The 19,034-nt window shown below is 61.0% G+C and overlaps 4 protein-coding genes and 1 long non-coding RNA gene across 7 annotated transcripts; 3 read left to right on the top strand and 2 right to left on the bottom strand.

The window, feature by feature from the left end:
* Nucleotides 1–106: 106 nt before the first annotated feature.
* Nucleotides 107–3,279, bottom strand: ZFPL1 (zinc finger protein like 1). 2 transcript variants are annotated; one of them, XM_040053844.2, is made up of 8 exons: nucleotides 3,063–3,279; nucleotides 2,462–2,570; nucleotides 2,269–2,380; nucleotides 1,564–1,757; nucleotides 1,409–1,472; nucleotides 797–886; nucleotides 554–662; nucleotides 107–340 (listed from the first exon to the last, which is right to left on the bottom strand). In XM_040053844.2, exons 1-8 carry the CDS (start codon nucleotides 3,260–3,262, stop codon nucleotides 172–174), a joined length of 1,047 nt encoding a protein of 348 aa, XP_039909778.1. In that variant the 5' UTR covers nucleotides 3,263–3,279; the 3' UTR covers nucleotides 107–171. The 2 variants fall into 2 exon arrangements, with proteins under 2 accessions (XP_039909778.1, XP_039909777.1); XM_040053843.2 differs by lacking the exon at nucleotides 3,063–3,279 and having other exon boundaries at nucleotides 2,462–3,017.
* Nucleotides 3,280–3,526: 247 nt separating this feature from the next.
* Nucleotides 3,527–5,266, top strand: CDCA5 (cell division cycle associated 5). The gene is made up of 4 exons (XM_058424298.1): nucleotides 3,527–3,821; nucleotides 4,074–4,103; nucleotides 4,402–4,496; nucleotides 4,915–5,266. The coding sequence occupies exons 1-4, from the start codon at nucleotides 3,527–3,529 to the stop codon at nucleotides 4,993–4,995; spliced, it is 501 nt and encodes a 166-aa protein (XP_058280281.1). The 3' UTR covers nucleotides 4,996–5,266.
* A 209-nt stretch (nucleotides 5,267–5,475) lies between these two features.
* Nucleotides 5,476–9,912, top strand: TM7SF2 (transmembrane 7 superfamily member 2). 2 transcript variants are annotated; one of them, XM_040053849.2, is made up of 10 exons: nucleotides 5,476–5,540; nucleotides 5,906–6,084; nucleotides 6,327–6,366; nucleotides 6,628–6,792; nucleotides 7,077–7,174; nucleotides 7,594–7,707; nucleotides 8,168–8,330; nucleotides 8,598–8,678; nucleotides 8,772–8,894; nucleotides 9,341–9,912. In XM_040053849.2, exons 1-10 carry the CDS (start codon nucleotides 5,486–5,488, stop codon nucleotides 9,493–9,495), a joined length of 1,173 nt encoding a protein of 390 aa, XP_039909783.1. In that variant the 5' UTR covers nucleotides 5,476–5,485; the 3' UTR covers nucleotides 9,496–9,912. The 2 variants fall into 2 exon arrangements, with proteins under 2 accessions (XP_039909783.1, XP_039909782.1); XM_040053848.2 differs by having other exon boundaries at nucleotides 6,568–6,792.
* On the bottom strand, nucleotides 9,903–11,842 carry ZNHIT2 (zinc finger HIT-type containing 2). The gene has a single exon (XM_040053850.2). It carries the CDS (start codon nucleotides 11,825–11,827, stop codon nucleotides 10,631–10,633), a length of 1,197 nt encoding a protein of 398 aa, XP_039909784.1. The 5' UTR covers nucleotides 11,828–11,842; the 3' UTR covers nucleotides 9,903–10,630.
* Nucleotides 11,843–13,360: 1,518 nt separating this feature from the next.
* On the top strand, nucleotides 13,361–18,419 carry LOC120747801 (uncharacterized). Its single transcript, XR_005699202.2, has 3 exons — nucleotides 13,361–13,763; nucleotides 16,598–16,718; nucleotides 18,279–18,419. It is a non-coding gene; the product is annotated as an uncharacterized LOC120747801 (long non-coding RNA).
* Nucleotides 18,420–19,034: the final 615 nt, after the last annotated feature.

The raw sequence follows: 19,034 nt of genomic DNA, 5'->3' as shown, positions 1-19,034 counted from the left end.
TGGTGGGGACTGGGAGGGACTGGCAGGAGCTGGTGCGTTCCTGGGCAGCCCTGGGAGGCCACTGGGGGCCACTGGTGTCCCCAAGAATCACGCGGACACTTCGGCCTCCCTCTCCGCAAGGAGGCACTTTATTTGCCATGCCCTCTGGAGCCCCGCCCCTGGTGGGCGTGGTCAGTGCCCCACCCGCACATGGGGGTTGTTGAGCGGCTCGAGGGCGGGGTCTGAGTCGGCCCCGCCCCTGCCCAGGCTGCCCAATAGGAGCAGGAGCAGCGCGAAGGCCGCGGCCCCGCCCAGGCACAGCGCCAGCAGGGGGCGCCGCGGGGCCCCGCGGACGCGGCACCTGCGGGGGGAGGTGTGAGAGAGGGGGGGACCCGGGACCACCGGAGGGACCCCGGGGACCCCCAAAGGCATCCCACGACTTCCCCAAAGCGACCCCCCAACGCGACCCCAGGTGGCGTCCCTGAAGTGCCCCCCGGTGTGACCCCGAGCCCCTCCAAGTCCCCCGGGGGACCCGGGGTCCCCCAGCTGATCCCCAAACGCCCCCCAGGCCCACCTGAGCTTGGGTGGCATCCACGCCAGGGGCCGCCGCCGGTATTTGTCCTCGTCGCGGTCGGGGGGGCTCCAGGTCTCGCGGCCCCCCAGGGGCTTGCGGGGTGCAGAGCCTGGGGGCGGGGCATAGGAACCCTAAAACTTTGCTCAGGGCTGGGTACCCCAAACCCTGCCTACCACGGGGTCCCCGGGGCCATCAGCCCCACAGTGATGTCCCCCAAAGGCTCTCCAGCCCCTCCGCACTCACCTGCGTGCAGGGTCGGGGTCTCTCCCCCCATGTGGACGACGGCGTGGGGTGGTGGGGGGCACGGGGGGGGCTCCGGGGGTGTGATGGGGGCTGTGGGGACACAAATGGGGGTTGGGGGCTGCCCGAGGGGGAGGTGAGTGTCCCAAGACAGGACTCGGGGGGGTCTCAAGGGGTTGGGGTGTGCCAAGAAGGATTTTTTTTGGGGGGGGGGTGTCTCTCTGAGAGTTTTGGGGTTCCATGGGAGGGCCTTTCAGGGGTCCAAGTGAGGCTTAGGTGTCTCAGAGAGAACTCGGGGGAGGGCTGAGGTTCTAGGCAGGATTGTGGAGATTCATGGTCCCTCCACAGGTCAGGGTTCAGGGGAGGGAGGTCTGAGGTGGGCTGGGGAGTCCCAGGGTGGTTTTAGGGGATCCTGGAGGAGGAATTGGGATCCCCAGAAAACATTTCTAAGGGTCTCTGGTGGGCTTCTTGTGGGGGCCACGGGAGGGCTTTTGAGAGTTCTGGGGAGGTTCAGGTTCAAGGGCAGAAATAGGGGGAGGTGGTCCTGAGGGGGTCTGGGGAGTCCCCAGGATATTTCTTGGGGCCCTGGGGGTGTTTCTGGGGGTCACGCCGCACCGTCCCAGCCCCCATCCGGCTCCTGGGTGGTCTCAGGCTCCAGCAGCTCCTCTGAGTCCTCAATCTGGGGGGAGGTTTGGGGCATTTCAGGGCTGTTCAGGGTGTTTCAGGCCGTTTAGGGTGCCGAGGATGCTTGGGGCATCGCGGGCACTCACCAGCGGCAGCCCCAGCCCAGGCCGTGCCCAGTGTGCCGTCCGGAGCCGTGCCCGCAGTGCCTCGGCCACGGGGCCCTCCAGGTTGGGGGGCGGGAACAGGGGCCCCCCGCACTGGGGGCAGCGGTGTCCAGCAGGGGCCGTGCGAGGGGGCAGCGCCCGTGCCCACCCCGCCAGGCACGGCCAGTGGAAGACGTCTGGGGGGCATGGGGGGTCAGGGCACCCCAAAACCCACCCGGAAGTATCCCGGGAGGAATTTGGGGCTCCCATGGGAATCGCCAAGGGGGTTCGGGTGGGTTCAAGGGGCCTGGGGAGGACCCAAACACCCCCTAGCCCCCTCCCGAAACCCCCAAACAACCCCTGAGCCCTTTCCGAACCCCTAACACCACTGTATACACACCCTGCCCTCTCAAAACTCACTTTTAAGGCTCCCCAGTCCCCCAAAGCCACCCCAAACTCCATTTTGAGACCCCAAAACCCCCCAAAGGTGGTTTCAGGGCTCTCTAACCCCCCTTAAACTTGGTTTTAGGGCCCCAAAAGTCAGTTTCAAGTGCCCCAAACTGCCCAGAACCCCTGACCCCTTGAAACCCTGTTTCCAAGCCCACCAGAGCCAGTCAAGTGCCCCCAGTACCCTTGCAAATTGAATTCACACCCTCCCAAGGCCCCAGCCACAGCGCAGGGACCCCCGGCCCCCCGAAGTGCCCCCACCGTAGCAGACGAGCCGCACGGTCTCTTGCTCGCCCAGAGGGGCTTGGCACAGGGGGCACTGGGGGCTGTAATCGCTGTCCTGCAGCCATTGCAAGTAGGACCTCACGATGCACTGCAGGGGCACGGGGAGGTGTTACGGGGGGGTTCCGGGGGGGGTTCGGGGACCCCGACCCCCCCCCGCAGCGCCGCGGACCTTGGGGTGGGCGCTGACCAGGCAGCTCTCGCAGACATTCACGCGGTGCTCGAAGCAGAACAGCGTCGTCACCCGTCGCTTGGGGCACTTGCACAGGCCCATGGCGGTGCTAGGGGCGCGGGGGGGCGTTGGGGAGAGGCGAGAACTCCCAATAGCCCGGGCGCGGCCCTCTCCCCTGCCCCCCAAAACGCTGCTGGCGTGAAAGGGGCGCAGCGCTTTGGAGGAACCCCGCAGGGTATTTAGGACGCCCCCCCCCGCCCTTGCAAATACTCCGGGGAGCCCCCCGCCACCACCATGCGGAACCCCTGGAGTTTGGGGGGGGTCCCCGGAATTCTGGGTCCCCCTCCTCGCCCCGCAAAAAGACCCAGGACCCCGCTCGCCCTCCCCAGAAGAAGCTCTCAGTGCTCGAGACTCCCCAGGACCCTCCCAGGAAGCCCCCGGGACCACCCAAAACCCCCCGAGCATCCCCGAACGCCAATAGGACAGCCCGAAGCCCCGCCCAGCACTCCCCAGGACCTCTCAGACCCTCCAAGACGCCCTCTGGACGCTCCCCAGAGCCTCCCCAGGCTCCCCAAAATCGCCCCCCAGCCCCCCCACTCACACGTTCCTATGGCGACGCGCTGCCCCGCTGGCGCTTCCGGGTGCGTCTCTCTCTGATGGCGCCACTACCCGCCGACGCCCCCGGAAGTGTGGCCTACCTTTGATAAAGCCGCCACACTCAAGAGGGCGGTCGGAGTCCGCCCACCGCCTTCGCTCGCGGCGCGGAGAGATGACGCCACTGCCGTCTGTTCGAATGGCCATGGCGGGAGCGGGCGGCGGGCGCCGCTCGGCGGCGGCGACCCCGGCGGGTGAGGGGTGGGGGGGGTCTGGAGCTGTCCGGGGAGGGGCCCTCTGGGTCTTTGGGGTCTGGGGAGATCCTGGGGAGAGTCCATGGGCGGCATTTGGAGGTGGGGTTGTCCCGGGGGGGGAGGAATTTGGAGAGGCTGTAGGGAGGGGGCGGGGCGAGGGGGCTGTGGGCGGGCTCTGGGCGGGGCTAGTGGGGTTTCGGTTGAGGCCGGGGGCGTCATGGAGGGATCCAGAGGGGATCTGGGGCTGCCGGGTTCAGGGGGGGAACTGTGGGATGGGGGTGTCCGCACTGGCGCTCCGCGGAGTCTCTGTGGGGTTTGGGGTGTCCTGGGGGATTTCGGGTGCGGGGGCTCGGCGGGGGTCCCCGGGAACAGTTGGGGGGGGTCACAACCCCCCCTCTCCCCGCCCATCTTTCCCCCCAGGCACGCGACGCAGCTCCAAGCGCTTGGTGGTCTCGGCCCCCCAGGGGGCGCCCCCGTGGGCCCCCTCGTCCCGCAGCCCCTTGGGCAGCCCCGTGAGTGGAGGGCGATTCCGGAGCCTGGGGGGCGGTTCAGGGGGTCGGCGGGGTTCACTGAGGTGTCTGGGGAGCGTCCGGGGAGGCCTTGAGAGGCTCAGAGGGGTTGGAGGCTCTCCGGGGCATAAGGGGTCCCGGGAGTTTGGGGGGAGGTCCCAGGGTTTTTTTCAGGAGCCCCGGGGTTGGGGGATGTCGAGCATGCGGGGGGAGCTCCCGCTTTTGGGGTTCACAGACCCTTCTTCTCCCTCACAGGACTTCGACCGACCCCGACGGAGCCCCCGGGTGAGGCTGGGGGGGAAGGTGCTGGGGAGAGGGGGTTCCTGGCAATCCAGGGACCACCCCCGCCCCCCCTTCCCCAAACTGACACCCCAACCCTCCCCACAGCTCCAGAACCAGAAGGAAAACGACCCATTCCCCCCCCGCCCCCCTGTGGCCCCCTCCTCCCCTCCCCCATCCCCCCTCCCTCCTCCCGTGGCCCCCCGGGTCCGACGTTCCTACAGCCGCCTGGAGGGGGGGGGCACCCCGCGGGGGCTGGGGGGGGCTCCACTGAGCCCCCTCCACCTTAATCTGCCCCCCACAGCTCCCCCTGAGCCCCCCCAGATCCCCCCCCTCGACCTCCCCGGCATTGGTGGCGGCCCCGAGCGCAGGAAGAAGAAGAAGGTGACACCCATTGATGTGAGTGAAGGCCACCCTGGCACCTCCCACACCCCCCGACCCACCCCATGCCACCGGGGCCCCCTGGGAACCCTTCTGTCACACCCTCCAATGTCCCTGCAGCCCCTGAGAAACCCCCAATCCCCTGGAATCCCAATATCCCCCTCAGTGCCCTGATTTCTCCTCCAGACCACTACAACGTCCTGGGAGCCCAAGACTCCATAACACCCTTGGTGCCCTCATAGTCCTCCCAGGAACTCCAGACCCACCCTCCATGAGTCTGCAGGACCCTCACCCCCCCGGTGCCCCTGACTCCCCAACACCTCCTGACCCTCCCCATTCCCCTCACCCTGACACTCCCTGCCCTGCACTCCCCCAGCATTGTCCCCCTTCCTGCCTCCCCCATTGCCCCAGTGACACCCCCCCATTGCCCCCCCAGCTGTTGGAGCTCGAGGCCTGGGCCGCCTCCATGAATGCCCAGTTCGAGGAGGCCGAGAGGTTCCACCTCGTTGTGGAGTGACCCGCAGATCCTCAGGTGACCTCCGGGATCCCCCTCACCCATGCAAGAGAGACCCTCGCGGGACCCTGAGACTTCCACAGGAGCGGCCTGTGCTAGAGAGACGCTTGTGGGACCCTCATGAGACCCTTGAGACCCCTGGGCAGGGTCCCCCTGTGAGAGAGAACCCCCCGTAGCAGGGATCCCTGCCCCCGTCCTGTGCCTGCGCTCCCTCCCCGTTTGTCGCTCATTAAAGGAGTTTTTTTCCGTGGCCGCGCTGCGGGTCCGATGTCGCTACCGAGCACCGAAAAGGGGTCTCTGTCTCTTTAAGGGTGGGGCGGGGCGATACCGCCAATCAACGCCCGGCGCGGCAACGTCATCCGCCGGAGGGGCGCGGTACCTGGGCCAAGCCGCGCCTCCAGGGCAGAGCCCGGGCTTTAGGGACATTCTCCACCTCCCCAAATCGCCTGGAACACCCCCCCCCCCCCCCCCCCCCCCCGGGCCTCTCCCCCCTATGGAGCCCCCCCGAACCCGTCCTCCCCCCGAGCTGGAATTTGGAGGGCCCTGGGGTAACGGGGGGGGGGGGAGGGTGTGGGCGCAACTGGCCCCCGTTTTTGGGGTGGGGATGAGGGAGGGGGGTCGTGATGCCTTTTAGGGGCTGGGGGAGGGGTGTCCGGGGCCCCGGGTGCCCTTTTTGGAGGGGCTGGGGTCCCACCGGGCACCGCTTTTGGGGGTTGGGGGGCGCCCGGTCCCTCGGACCTTCTGCGAGGGGTGGGAGGAGTGACCCGCGTTCGCTTTTTGGGGAGGGGGACACAGCTGGACTCTTCTTTGGGGCGGGGAGGGGGACACAGCTGGACTCTTCTTTGGGGCGGGGAGGGTTCCCTGAGTCCCCTTTCGGGGGGTGGGGGACTCACCTTCCCTCCGCTCCCCCCAGGCGCGGGGGCTCTGACGCTGCTGCTGCCGCTGGGGCTCGTGGGGGTCGTGAGCGTGTCCCTGGGGGAGGGGGAGGGCTGGGGGACCCCCGCCCTGGCCCTGCCCACCCCCCCCACCCTGATGTTCGTCCTCGCCTGGGTGGGTGCGCACGGGCTCGGGAGCTGCTGGAGACCCCCGAGGGTGAGGGGGAGGACACGGGGAGGGATTTGGGAGGGCCTGGGGCATGGGCGGGTGGGGAACGGGGGCTCGGGGGCTTTGGGGACACAGCGAGGGGAGGTGGGGCGTGGGCGTAGGGTGGCGACCCGGTGGGGTCGGGGGGTTGGAGGGAGGGGATCAAGGGTTTTGGGGGAGGGGTCGGGGGCATCAGGGGTGTCAAGATGGGGTGAAGGGGAACGGGCTCAGGGTGACTGTGCTGTCCCCAGACCCCCGCTGACATCCCAGGACCTCTCCGAGACCTCGGCTGTGAGTGGGGGGCCCTCGGGGGATGTGGGGGGGTCCCTTCGGGGGGGGCTGGCAGGGGTCCCCGAGAGAGCCGGGTGGGTGTCTGAGCTCAGGGTCCCTTCGGAGAGATAGGGAGGGGCCGGGGGTCCTGGCGGGTGTCCGGGTGGGGACGAGGGGAGCATCAAGGGTCCATCTGGGTCCTTCTGTGGGGGTTGGGTGCAGGCCGTGTGTGGCTCGGGGGCGTCCCTTTGGGGGTTGCAGCTCTCACTGCCACCGGCTCAGGGCTGTTGGTGCTGGGGGGGACCCTGGGCGGGGTGCTGGCCCTGGGGGTCCCCCTGCCCCCCCTGTGCCCCCTCCTACCCCCGCTGGCGGCGGCCTCGTCCAGCGTCGCCTTTGGCCTCGGGCTCGTCCTCCTCGTGCGGCAGCGGCTGCGGCAGGGGGGCAACGGTGAGCGGGGGGGTGGGGGAGGGTGGGGGGTGCTGGGGGGGGTGGGGTGGGGGCTGGAGGCTGCGGGGGGTGGGGCCATGGCTCGGGGTCTCAGAGGGCTGGAGGGAGTCATAGAAGGAGGGTTTGTGGGTGTCATGGAGGACTCTGGGCGGGTCTGGCGGAGACACCCTGGGGGCTCAGGGAGGTTGTGGGTGCTGGGAAAGGGGCTGGGTGTGCAGGGGGGTCGTTATGTGGAGGGCTGTGAGTATCCGGGTGTGCTGAGGCCGTGCTCCCTTGCCCCACAGGAAACCCCGTGTATGAATTCTTCATGGGGGGGGAACTGGTTTCCCCGCTGGAGCCCCCTGAGTGTGTCCACTGGGAGCGGGTCGGGCTCTGCGCCTGGGTAGGGGGCACTGGGGGCGACCGAGAGGGGTCTGGGGGGAACTGGCAGGGAGGCGGAAGAGCTGCAGGAGGACTGGGGGAACTGGATAGCGCTGGAAGGGCTCGGGTTAAGACTGGGTCGGCACTGGGGGGAATGGGAGGGCACCGAGAGGGGACTGGTGGGAGTGGGAGAAGAAATGGGGGACGCTGGGTGGGCGTGGAGGGTATTGGAGGATGTGGGGAGAAGGAAGGGGGGTGGCTGGGGTTACTGCGGCAAACTGTGAGGGATAAGGGGCAGGCACAGGAGATTAACAGGCACTTCCCTCCCTTGTTCCCCATCTCTGCCACCCCCCTGTGCCCGTGTCTCCCCATGTCCTACCTGTCACCCCGCCTTCATCTCCCCCTTTGCCCCCTGCCCTGTGTCACCAATGTCACCTGCAGATGCTGGTGCTGGCGGCGGCTCTGGGGGAGCAGCAGCGGCTCTGGGGGTCCCCATCGCTGCCCCTCGCACTTGTGGCGGCTGCTCAGGGGGTCCCGGTGCTGTGGCGCCTCAGGGTGGGGCAGGGGGCGCAGTTAGGAGGGGCACAGGGTGGGTCACACGTGGAGAGGTGCTGGGGCCACGGAGGGGAAACTGCACAGGGGACACGAGGTGGGGAATCACACAAGTGGGGGGGGTGGGTCATGGGTGGGCACAGGGGGACATGGGAGAGTGTGTGGGGGGGTGGGGGGGTGAGTGAAGTGAAACCACACGTGGGGGTCAGGGAGGAGCTTGGTGGGAGGAAACATCATGGGGGGAGACAAGGGGGAGCCCCCATGGGGAGGGGAACCCCCCCAGGAGAGTGGGACCCCATGGCAGGGGACACAGTGGGAGGGGCATGGGGGGACTTGGGGGGGTGTAGGGGGCAGTGGAAGTGTCTGTGGGGTCCCCAGGGGTTTTTTGGGGTCCCCCCCCCCATTGGGCGAGGTATGTTTGGGGGAGGGCCTGTGGGCTCTCACCTTTCCCCCTCTTCCCCAGGAGCTGAGCAGGAATTCCCCATCTGGCCCCGGGGGGTTCCTGGGGCTCTTCGGGGCTCTGGCCTGGGGCCCTTTCGGGGGTCCTCTCCCGGCGCTGCTGCTCCTGCACAGACCCAAATACAGGCTGGGGGCAGCCAGGGGGGCTGCCTGTGGGGGGCTCTACGGTGGGCACCAGGGAGCACCAGGGGAATCGGAGGGGTACTGGGGAGCAAATGAGGGGTCACTAGAGAGGATTTGGGGGATTTGGGCTTAATAGGGGCACTAGGAGTTTTTGGGGGTTAATTGGGGAGGATGAGGGGCAGTAGGGTGGAATGGGGGTGGGGCAGGTTCAGGGGAACCTGGGGGGATTTTGCCAGTGTCAGTGAGGCACTCTGTGGGGGTCTCAGGGCAATTTGTGGGACCCTGACAACCCCCTCCCCTTCCCCCCACAGTGCTGGGGCTGTGGATCTTCCATGGTGCTACCACCCAGAAGAGCCTCTTCAGCCGTGACCCCCGAGACCCCCGAGTGGCTGGTGAGACAAGCCTGGGACACCCAGCCTGCTGAGCACCCTCAAATGTGGAACTCCTGACCTCTGGGATCCCACAAATTCCTGTTCCTCCCCCAGGTCTCCCCACAGTCCCCACGGCCACGGGGCAGGTGCTGCTGGCAGGGGGCTGGTGGGGGGTCGTGCGAAGGCCCGATGACCTCGGGGAGTTGCTGATGGCGTTGGGATGGACCCTCCCCTGTGGTGAGACCCCACTGGGGCGCCCCTCCTCTGCTGGGGCCCTCCCAAAAGTGTTGTCCCTCCTGAGCCCCCAGACACACCTGGGACCCCCCCCGAGACCTGAGCCCTGGACACCAAACCTCTCCAGTCACCTGGGTGTCCCCAGAACCCCCCAAAATATCTGCCCTCCTCCCCCCAGCACATTCTTCCTCCCTCCTGCGTCCCCAGACATTTGCACCGGCCCTGGCCCCCTCAAACTCCTGAATCTCTCTGACCCCCTTCCCAAACACCTGCTGTCATGTCCCTGCCCTGTTGGGACCTTGCTGGGTGTGTCCCCCCCAAACACTGGGTCCTCCCCTTCCCCAGCACCTGGACTGTCCCAACTGCCCCCCTCACTTACCTGAGTGCCCACCCAGCAGCCGAGCAATACAGAGCCCGTGACCTCCCTGACCACTGTGTCCCCCCCCCAGGCCTGTCCCTGCCCCTGATGCTGCTCCTGGTGGGGGCTGTGCTCCGGGAGCTCCGAGCGGTTGTGGGAGAGCGGCGACAGCAGCGGCGTTTTGGGGGAGCCTGGGGGGAGCTCTGCCACCGTGTTCCCTACCGGCTGCTGCCCCTCATCTACTGAAGGTTCCTGCGAGACAGCCCCCCTGCCCCCACCCCGTGATTGATGGAGGGACCCCCTGGGACCCTCTTGGGATTCCCCACATGGACTGTGGAACTCCCCAAGCCCTCCCCTGCATCTACTGGGGCACCTCTGGGCTTCCCTCTCCCCCACCGTTTACTGACACTCCTGGGACCTCTCAGATCAACTGAGGGACCCCCTGGGCCTCTCCTGGGACTCCCCACACTTGCTGAGAGTGGGGACCTACAGCCCCCCTTGGGACCCCCCAGAAATGCTGAGGAGGTTCCACAGCCCTATGACTGTGTAATAAGGTCTTGGGGTCTCCCCCTCTTCTCTGGCTTGGCTAATGCCTATGTTCATTAGTGCCCCCCTTCACTGATCAGTGCCTCCTTCATTAATAAATACCCACATTCATCAGCACTCCTTTTTAATAATTAGTGCCCCCTCCATTATTCAGCACCCGCCTTCCTTAATCAGCCCCCACACTCGTTCATTAGCACCAGGGGATTGTTTGGGGTCAGTTCATTCCCAGATGTTCTTTGGCCAAGTCATTAAGAAGAGGGGTCTCATAATTCTGATTCCATTTCTTGGGGACCTGGTTACTTCCATCCGTTATCGCACAGCTTTTCCTGTGGCCACTTTCACCAGCCCTTTGGCAGCCCAGACCCTTAATTAATTCAAGACCTCTCCGAATGATATTTCACCAGTTGTTAGTCCCATCCTTAGTGAGTACCACTCATTGGTGGGCATCATTCCTAGGACTGGTTTGTGGGATGTTCTTTAGTCCTGGTCCTTAATGAGCGATTCTGGCCGTGGTTCCTTGGGTCTTCCTTAGTCTGGATGACTGATGAGCAGGTTCTCTGTGAATGCACTTCCTCGGGGGTCTTGTTAATCCCTTGCATTAATGAGTGCCATTCCTCAGATCGGTGTGTTGGATGCTAGTTAGTCCCACCCCTTAATGAGACAGGTCTCTTCCACCATCGATTAATGAGTCACTCCTGGCACCGCTTCGTTGGATGTTCAGCAGTCCTGTCCCTCAACGAGCAGCTTTCCCAGACCTGGTTCTCTGGAAGGTCATCAGTCCTGTCCCTTAACCGGCAGATTCTCCCCCGGGGTTTTTCCTTGGGATCTCCCCATCTCAGTCCAGCTCCTCGATCAGCCGCCGACCCTGGCCCCCCGTGCCAGTACCGACACCCGGGGACGGCCGGGGACCCCCGAAAGCCTCCTCAACCCCCTCCCTGACCACTCTGGGCCCGTCTGCGACCATCCAGAGTGCGCGGTCCCCCCGGTCCTCCCTGGGGGGTGGCCGGGGGCCTCCCCAGACCTTCTCCAGCCCCTCCCTGATTTCAGCCACCGCCGCCTCTTCCGCGGCCACTTCGGCGTGAACTTCTCGCGCCTCCCCGGCGAGCTGGGCGAGCTCCTGGGTGGCCCCCCGGCTCCAGCTGAGCAGGAATCCGACCTTCCTGCGGGCCCTTCGGAAGCGGCTCCGCTCAGGAGGCGGCAGCGCCTGCGCCCCGGCCCTCAACAGCCGCCACAGGTGCCACAAAGCCGCTGCCACGTCGGCGCCGGGGTCGGTACTATCGCGACCCTCCAGCAGCTGTGCAACGGCCAGGAGTGCCCCACTGTCGCCAAGGGGGCTCAGGGGTAGCCCCGCGGCCCGGGCGTCGCGCCGGGCGCTCAGAAGCGCCTCGGCCGTGCTGGTGAAAGGGCGGCGGTCGCGGAGCGCGGCCGAGGCGGCGATGGCGGCGTCTAGGAGCTCGGGGAGCAGCGCCTCGTCCCCGCCGTGCAAGCTCAGCGCGAAGGCATAACCGAACAGCGCGTTCGGCAGCTGGAAGCGCACCAAGGGGGACGGGGGTGCGGCGCGCAGGGCGCTCAGCGGGGGCACCGAGGTCGGGACGGGCGGCGCGGCGCCGGGCCGACCTCTACCGTCCTCCGCATCCTCGGGCCCCGAGCCGTCCCCGAGCTCCTCCACTAGCCCCCGCCCGCGCCACCACCACGGTCGCCACCGCGGCAGCAGCGCCACGGCCTCCCCAGAAGTCAGCAGGCGCCGGAATCCGTCGCGCTCCGCCGCGCTGAGCTGTTTCCACAGCCCGCGTCCTGTAGGCCGCGCTGGATCCCCAGGATCGCGTAATTCGCGCAGCCCAGAGCTCGGGGGGGAACCGCGCTCAGCGCGCAACGCCTCAAGAACCTGATCGCGGTAAAAGGCCTCGGCGCAGGGGCCGTGTGCGCGGTAGCAGCGCAGGGAGCAGAGGCGGCCGTGGCAGCGCGGGCACGTGTAGGGGGCCGCGGAGGCGCTGCAGAGCCCGCAAGGAGGGTCGCCCTCCGCCGCCGCCATCTCGATCTCCGAGCCCGCATTTCCGGCGCCGCGGAGCCCAGCACGCCCCGCCCCGCGGCGGCTATTGGCTCAGGTCGCGGCGCCGTACATGTTTCCCCGCCCTCTGGTCGCTTTCCGCCTACATCGGGTGCTCGGGTGTTTTCGGCCCCGCTCGGGTGTTCTCGGCTCCTCGCCCCTTTTTCGCTGACTCTACACAGTCGGCCATTCGGGTACTTCCGGCATAAGTCGGCTCGTTTCACCGCCCACTTGCAGAAACAGACGTGCGCTGTCCGTTTTCACTGTAACCAGCTAATTAACGCTCCGCCTAATTAGAGCCCTATCACGGAGCCTCACGGGACAGGAGGGGGCACAGCGGGTGATGCTCTGAGTGCGAGCTGAGGGGGGAAGGATGGGCGGGATCGCCAAGCAGCGCCGCTGCCTTCTCGGGGGCAGCAGTGACATTGGGAGACAGAGGTGGTGGTTCTTTCCCGCCTTGAAACATTCGGATGTCCATCTGAAGTGAGTTTCGCGCTAAAACAGAATTTGTTTCCAAGCAAAACTGGGAATTGTCTATTAAAGCTTATTATCTGGGAGGCACTGGGTTTGTTTTCCCTATCCCTGTGTAATCCAGGATCTGCTCGCAGCTGTGTCAGGCAATGGCATCAGGAGAGAGCTCCATTTATTTAGTTTTGTAATTTTTTTTTTTTTTTTTTTACCTTTTGGGTTTTGTATTCTTTCATGCTATTATATTTTAATTTCGTTTTATTTTATATCTTATTTTGTATTTTTAAAATGTTTTTATTTTTTATTTTTATATTCTGTTTTAATTTTTTTATTGAATTTTATTTACTTTTCAAAGATTTTTTTACTTTTCAATTAATTTTCTGGTTATTTAAAAAAATTAAATTGTCTTTTTTAAAATTGTTTTTTATTATTTTTTCTTTTTAGATAGAATTATTTTTATCTTATTCTTTTTTTCACTATTTTATTTTTTAATCACTCTTACATTTTTATTTTTTAAAAGAATTTATTTTAATTTATGACCCCGAGCCAGGGTTCCACCTTGTGACAGGTTGGATCTGGGAGAAATCCTGACCCGTACAGAATATCAGTGCGAGGCACGGGACCTTAGACACTAACAGTGTCCAAAGTAAGAAAAAAACCCCCTGGTGCCTCCGTCTCCCCCCTGGGCAGGGATGCAGGGGCAGCAGCAGCTCCTGCCACGGGAGGAGCACCCCTGAAACAATGTCCCAAATGGAGAGCCTTCCCAGGACCCTAGATAAGAGCCGAAGGGAATAGAAGAGAGGCAGGAAAACCTTGGTGCCTTCTTCGAGAGCGCCCGTGTCCCTGTGCCATGCAAAAGCAGCAATGGCCAGCATCCCTATGATTTCGAGCTAGGCTTCCGAAGGCCAAAACCCGCTGAGGCACGGAAAAGCCCCAGGCCAAGGGAAACGTGAGGCTCCATCCAGCTTAAGCGCACCATGGGTTCATTCTGCGGTTGGTCGTTTTCCTGTTTCCCCATTGGTCCGCTTTGGATCCTTGCTCCGATTGGTCGTTTTGAAATTCATTCACCCCATTGGTCCGAGAGTCAAAGCCCGCCACCTCGTTCGCTGTGAAAAGGGAGTGTGGGAGGTCAGTCGGGTGTGGGTTCCGGAGCGCGCAGCGGTGTGCGCCGCCTGAAGAGACCTCGCCGTGGAGAAGCAGCAGCGCCGAGCCGATGGAGCGGCCGTGTCTGCAGGCGCACGGAGAGCCTCGTGGCTGAGTTGCCCCTGCAACTCTCTTAAAAGAGCGATCACTGAGGGTGTTGTTGAGCCTTCGGAGCATACGGCGCCTTTTTGAAGGCGCCCGGCTCCCGGATGGTCTCAGCACCCGAAGAGGCTCCGCGGGCGGGCTGGAGCAGGCAGCGGGCGCCGGCCGAAGGTCCAGAGCTTTGTGTGAGGCAGCAGCAGCATCGCGGGTGAGTGATCGTGGGTTCGTGGGGAGGGCGTGTTTTCGTTTCGTTATTCCGGAGGAGGTCCGTGCGTGTCCCGGCAGCCGCGTGCGTTCCGGGGACAGAAGCCGGGCAGCGGCGGGGCTCCCGCGGTCGTGCAGGCGCAGGGCGAGGTCGGGTGGGTTTCCGCGCGCTGGGAAGAGGGCGGGGGGGGGTGTTTTTCCAGTTGCCATTCTAGCGCTAAAGCGCGGCGCCGCGGCGGTGAATGTGCGGCAGGAGCTACGGGTTGCCCCGGCCGCATGGCGCACGGGCGGGGAAGGTTGGGGGGGGGGGGCGGGTCTGGGGCCGGCAGTGAGGATGCCTTTGGGGACTGGCGGCGCGGCGGTGCGGCGGCTCGTGTTGGCGTGGTGTTGGCGAGAAGGAAGCGGGGTAGGCCGGTGCCGTGGGTACGTGGTGCCCATGGCTCGTTTCGGGCGGGTTTCCCGGCGCTGGGAAGGGTGGTGGGGGGTGGTTTTCTCTTTGCCGCGGTGCGTAGGAAGAGCGGCAAGCTGGCGCTGAATGCTCAGTATGTACGCATGGTGCTCATGGCTCGTCGGTTCCCCGGCGCTGTGTGGAGGAGGGAGGCGGGGCGGCTCTGCCCCCGGGAGTCGCGGTCCCTTTGCGGGGGGCAGGGGAGCCGGGGCCGGCCGGGCAGCGCCGGTGTGTTCGGTGGCGTGGTGTCTCCGGGACTGAAAGGGCAGGGCGGAGCGAGTCGTGGCCGAGAGTGGAAAGTGCTCGGCTCCCCCGTCCCTCCTGTCTGGTGGAGGAGCGGCGTTCGGAATTTTTCGAAAGAGGCGCCGTTTCGGCAAGGTTGTTTTGTCCGATTTGCCGCCGTGTAAGTGCCTGTCGCTTGAGGTATGTGGAGAGGTTTTTCTTTATTCATCATCGGCTTTGATGGTGGTGACTTCGTGGCGTGTGTTTTTGGTGGGTTTGAGGTGGCGCGATGTCGTTGATGTGTTCGGATTTTGTGATCTTTGGAATTGTATCCTCGTTTCTCGTAGGCTAGGGGTTTCTTTGTTCGTTTTGTTGGATTGCAGTGTGTATTTTCTGGTTGTGGAATGTTTTGGGAGCTTTAGGATTTCACGGGGAGCAGCCTGGCTGTGTGGTGAAGGCTGGGGTGCTTGTTCGCTGCCTTTTTTTTTTTTTTTTATGTTTCCAATTTTTTTTTTTGTGCCGAGCGGTTTTCAGGTGGTTTTGAAGAAACGTGTGGTTTTGTTTTGTTTGTCGATGTTGTGTGCTAAGGGATCGGGTTTATTTCTTTCTTAATCCTGCGTTCCTTAGGTTCCAGGTCGATGTTTTCGGTTTTGAATTGAGTTTTGGTGTTGAATTTATTAATGCGTGTGTGTATATATATATATATATATATATATATTTTTTTTTTTTTTTGGTCTGAGATTTCTTTAGACCCTATTCCCTTGTGTGTTGGCTGTTGCACCCTGTTGTCTTTCAGATGTAGGGGTAGGCAGGTTTTCCCCAGGGCGGGCTGCAGGGAAGCAAGCCGTGCGCTTGGCTTTAGTGGTATTTTCTTGCCAAGGCTTGATTTTATTGTGCTTGGTGTGAGGGATGGAGCAGTGGGGTTTTTTTTGTGCCTTGTCAGGCTCGTTTTTCGCTCCCTGGGGCTTTTGACGCAGCCAGTTTTGATTTCTGTGGGCTTGAGGAAAGAGTTTCTGGTCAGCGATAAAAGACTCTGTCGTGTCCCTTTGTCCTGGAGTGCTTATCGGGTGCTCGTGGTCGGGGCGGTGCCGGAGCGGTCCCCGGTGGGCGCCCAGCCCCGGTCGGTTGGAAGGCAGTCTTTTGTCTGTTTTGTGTTGCAAATGAGGGCGTTGCTGTTGGCGGCGCCGGGTTGAGCGTTGCCAATTTGTGTCTTTGCCTGCCTTTGTTTTTTGAATTGAGTTTTATTTTTTGGAAGGTTTACTTGAGAAGCAGGAGCGATTTGAACCTTGTTTGATGGGGGATGTGAAGAAGACTTTTTTCCAAAACAGCATCAAAAGCCAAAACTTGTCCTTTTTAGTCCCTTTTATTGTTTGACCCTAGTCTCTTCGTCATTTATTAGGCGAAGAGTATTTTTTATCGTTGTGGATTTTACGGCTCACTTAGCAGAGTTTTTTTGTGGATTTTCAAGTGTTTTCAAAAGAAGCGCTTGGATAAGCTTGCTTTTGTGACTTTGTTAGGAGGAGTTTTTTAAGCCGCTTATGGGTGATGGGTTTTAGACTGTAGCATCCCGAGGTGTTCCTTTTTAAAGGTGCATCACTTTAAAGGAAAGTATATTTTACTTTAATGTCCAGAGATGTCTTTTTCGTTTTTTACCGTTGCAGGGGGCTTCTCCTCTTTCTCTCTGTTTCAGCATTTTATAGGCTATGACTTGGTTTCTCATCAAGCTTTTTGCTTCAATTTCCACACCCATGAAAACCATTCTTTTTTAAAATGCCTCTTTTTCTTATGATTGAAAGGCATGATGTAAACGTAGAGTTTATTTTCATGGCTTAAGTAAGCATAGAACCACTCATTTTTTAATGCTCCGTTTTAATCTGTTTTTTTACTTTTGGTCCTGACTCGATGCTGTTGGTTTTTGTTTCCTCTGTCTTTTTACTTTTTTAGAGAAGGGTTAAGCTCTGGAAGCCTGCTGTTGCTAAGAGAGAGTTCCATTGCTCGGAGTTTGTTTGGTGGTTTGTGGTTTGTGGTGTTTGATGTTTAAGGCTAAGGCTGCACTGGTGAGGGAGGAGGAAGTCAGAGAAGTATTAGAGATGGGAGGGTGTATGTATTTGTCAGGGTGGTGTGCATGATTTGTCTATGACAGCCTTGTTGTTTGTGTTTCCTTTCAGGAGGTGAAGCTGGATGTCGGCGTTGGAGGTGACGTGTGCCCGGTGAGCCGTGAGCGCTAGCCAGAAGCCGTTGCTGTCGCTGAAGTCTGACTCGGTGGTGCCAGTCTAAGCCTCCAGGACGGTGTGTTTTAAGCAATCCCCTGCCAAGATGCTGAACTTGCCTCAGCAGCCGATGGTTTGTGTTTTAAATTTCATCTGTCAGAAATGTGTTTCCTGGCGCACGAGGTCTTAGAGATGAAGAGCGGCCCTTTTTGGTGGGCCAATAAAGTCTGCTTCCCCTGCCCCCCTTAGTAGGGGGCATTTGGGCGTTCCAGTTGGATGTGGTAGTGAGGCGTCTGCCCGCTTTTGCCAGCCCTATAAGCCTGCTTCCCTTCCCTTTCTGCAGCATGCGTGTGGCCGGGTGTTAGGAGTTGTGCATGCTTTGAAAAGGAGAGCTTGATGTTGCCTAAGTAATAGACCTTGGCGAAAAACGGTGTGTTTGTGCAATAAGTAAGTCTCAGCAAGTTGCTGGCCAGTTCCCTGTAGATTTTAATCTTGAAATGTGTTCCTCCATCTGCCAAGAGCACAAAGGACACCCGTTGGTTCTTCCCGCCCCGTGTTTTTGCAAGCTGAAGGGGACCCGTCCTTTTCCGTGTCCTGTGCAGCCCAGGTCCCCGGCCCTATCCCACACTCGCATCACGTAAGCAGGTTTGAAAGGTGAGGCAGCTTTCCCTCCAAGAGTTTTTCAGTGGCCTCCCTCCACAGGAGTTGAAATGATGGCAAAACCCCCTGGTGCCTCCCTATTCCCCCTGGCCAGAGGTGCCAGGCCAGGAACAGCTTGTGTCTGTGGAGCACAAGTGCTCCAGTCCTGTCCCAAGCAGACCTACAGCAGAAGAGATGAAAGGGGGAAGAATGAAGGTAGGAAAGGCTGTGTACTTTGCACGAGAGTGCCTGGTGTCTCCCCTCTCCAAAAGCACCAGGGCCCAGCATCGCTGTGATGTGTAGAAGAATGTGTGAAGGCAAAAGCTCCCCCACGCCACCCCACTCCTTTTGGAGGTGGTCTCCCCATTTAAGCCTCGGGCACGTGCAGGGGAAGCGGGGTTCTTGTGGCTAGCAAGGGAAGGCTGGTGGCCCAGTGTGTCAGGTGTAGGCAAGGAGCTGTCCCTGGCATGAGCAGCAGGTCTGCCGTGCCCCTGCCCTACCAGCTGCCTGGTGTGAGGCCTCAGCACGATGAGGTGTCAGAGCCGTGGTCCAGAGCAGAGGCAGGTGAGAAGCGTGTGGGTGATGAGGGGGTGGCCGGTGCCAGGGCCGCTCCCTTTGGCGTGGGGCTGCCGGAGGAGAGGGGCTTTTTGGGTGTCCACGGCACGTGTCACAGAATAGCTGTGAGACGATATCCAGTGTTCTGGGGGGGCCCTGGATGCACTTGCATGCCTAGCATGGCTTCAAGGAGGTGCTAAGCCACAAACCTTTGTGCGAGGCAGCAGCAGCAGCAAGGGTGGGTTTTTGGGAGTGTTTTCCTTTCCATTTTTGTGTCATTCCTCCCTCCCCAATGGCCCTGGAAAGAAAAAAATGAGGTTTTGAGGATCCAAGTGGCTTCACTGGAGAGAAGGAAGACCTCTTGTGTTATTGTCTGTATAAAAAGATGTCAAGCTGTCTTTTCTCGTCGTTTGAGAGCTTTGGTTTATTTTTTTGTTGTTCTCAGGGAGTAAATAGAAGGGGAGCGTACGTACCTTTGCCACGGGATGGGTTTCACGTGGGGCTCATGCCCGTTGTTGCCGCTTCCTTTCCTTGGAGGGCTGAAATTGCAGGAAAGGCCAGCTTGTCCAGCATGGGAAAGGTTTCTATTCCCTAGGATGTTATTTGGTGGTGTATGTTGTGTTTTGATGTTGTTTCTTGTGTCCAATTTTTTTTTTTTTTAAAGTGAGGATCACTTGATGGGTGGGTGTGTTTGTATTGGAGGTGGAGTGGATTTCAGTCTTATTTTGAATAGGCGTCTGGCATGTGTTGTTGTGATTTTGTTTTTGTGTCTTGGATGTGAGCATTGAGATGGGGTAGGGCCCCAGCGTGGCTGTCTGGTGGAAGCTAGGGTGTTTTGTTAGATGCAGTGTGTTGTGGGTGTTTGTGTTTTTTTTTAATTTTATTTTTTTTAATTGTTTTTTTGTTTTTGTTTTGTTGAGGGGTGTTAGGGTGGTTTTGAAATGATGTTTTGTGGATGGTGTGTGATAAGGGATATGGCTTATTCATTTATTTGTTTATTTCATGTTGCATTTCTTATGTTTCCTGTTGATCCGATTGGTTTTGAGTTGAGTTTTGGTGGTGTTAAGTTTCTGGTTTTTTGGTGGGGTGTTTTGTTTTTAGAGGATGTGTTTTCTAAGGTTTACTGTGCTGCAGGGGGCTATTGCTTGAGGTGTAGGAGAGGTGTTTATGGATCGTTTTTCTTGTGGTGAGCGTTGTAGCA

This window comes from Hirundo rustica (genome assembly GCF_015227805.2).
Source record: "Hirundo rustica isolate bHirRus1 chromosome 38 unlocalized genomic scaffold, bHirRus1.pri.v3 SUPER_38_unloc_2, whole genome shotgun sequence".
Classification (NCBI taxonomy): domain Eukaryota; kingdom Metazoa; phylum Chordata; class Aves; order Passeriformes; family Hirundinidae; genus Hirundo; species Hirundo rustica.
This window is presented reverse-complemented; position numbering and strand designations above follow the sequence as displayed.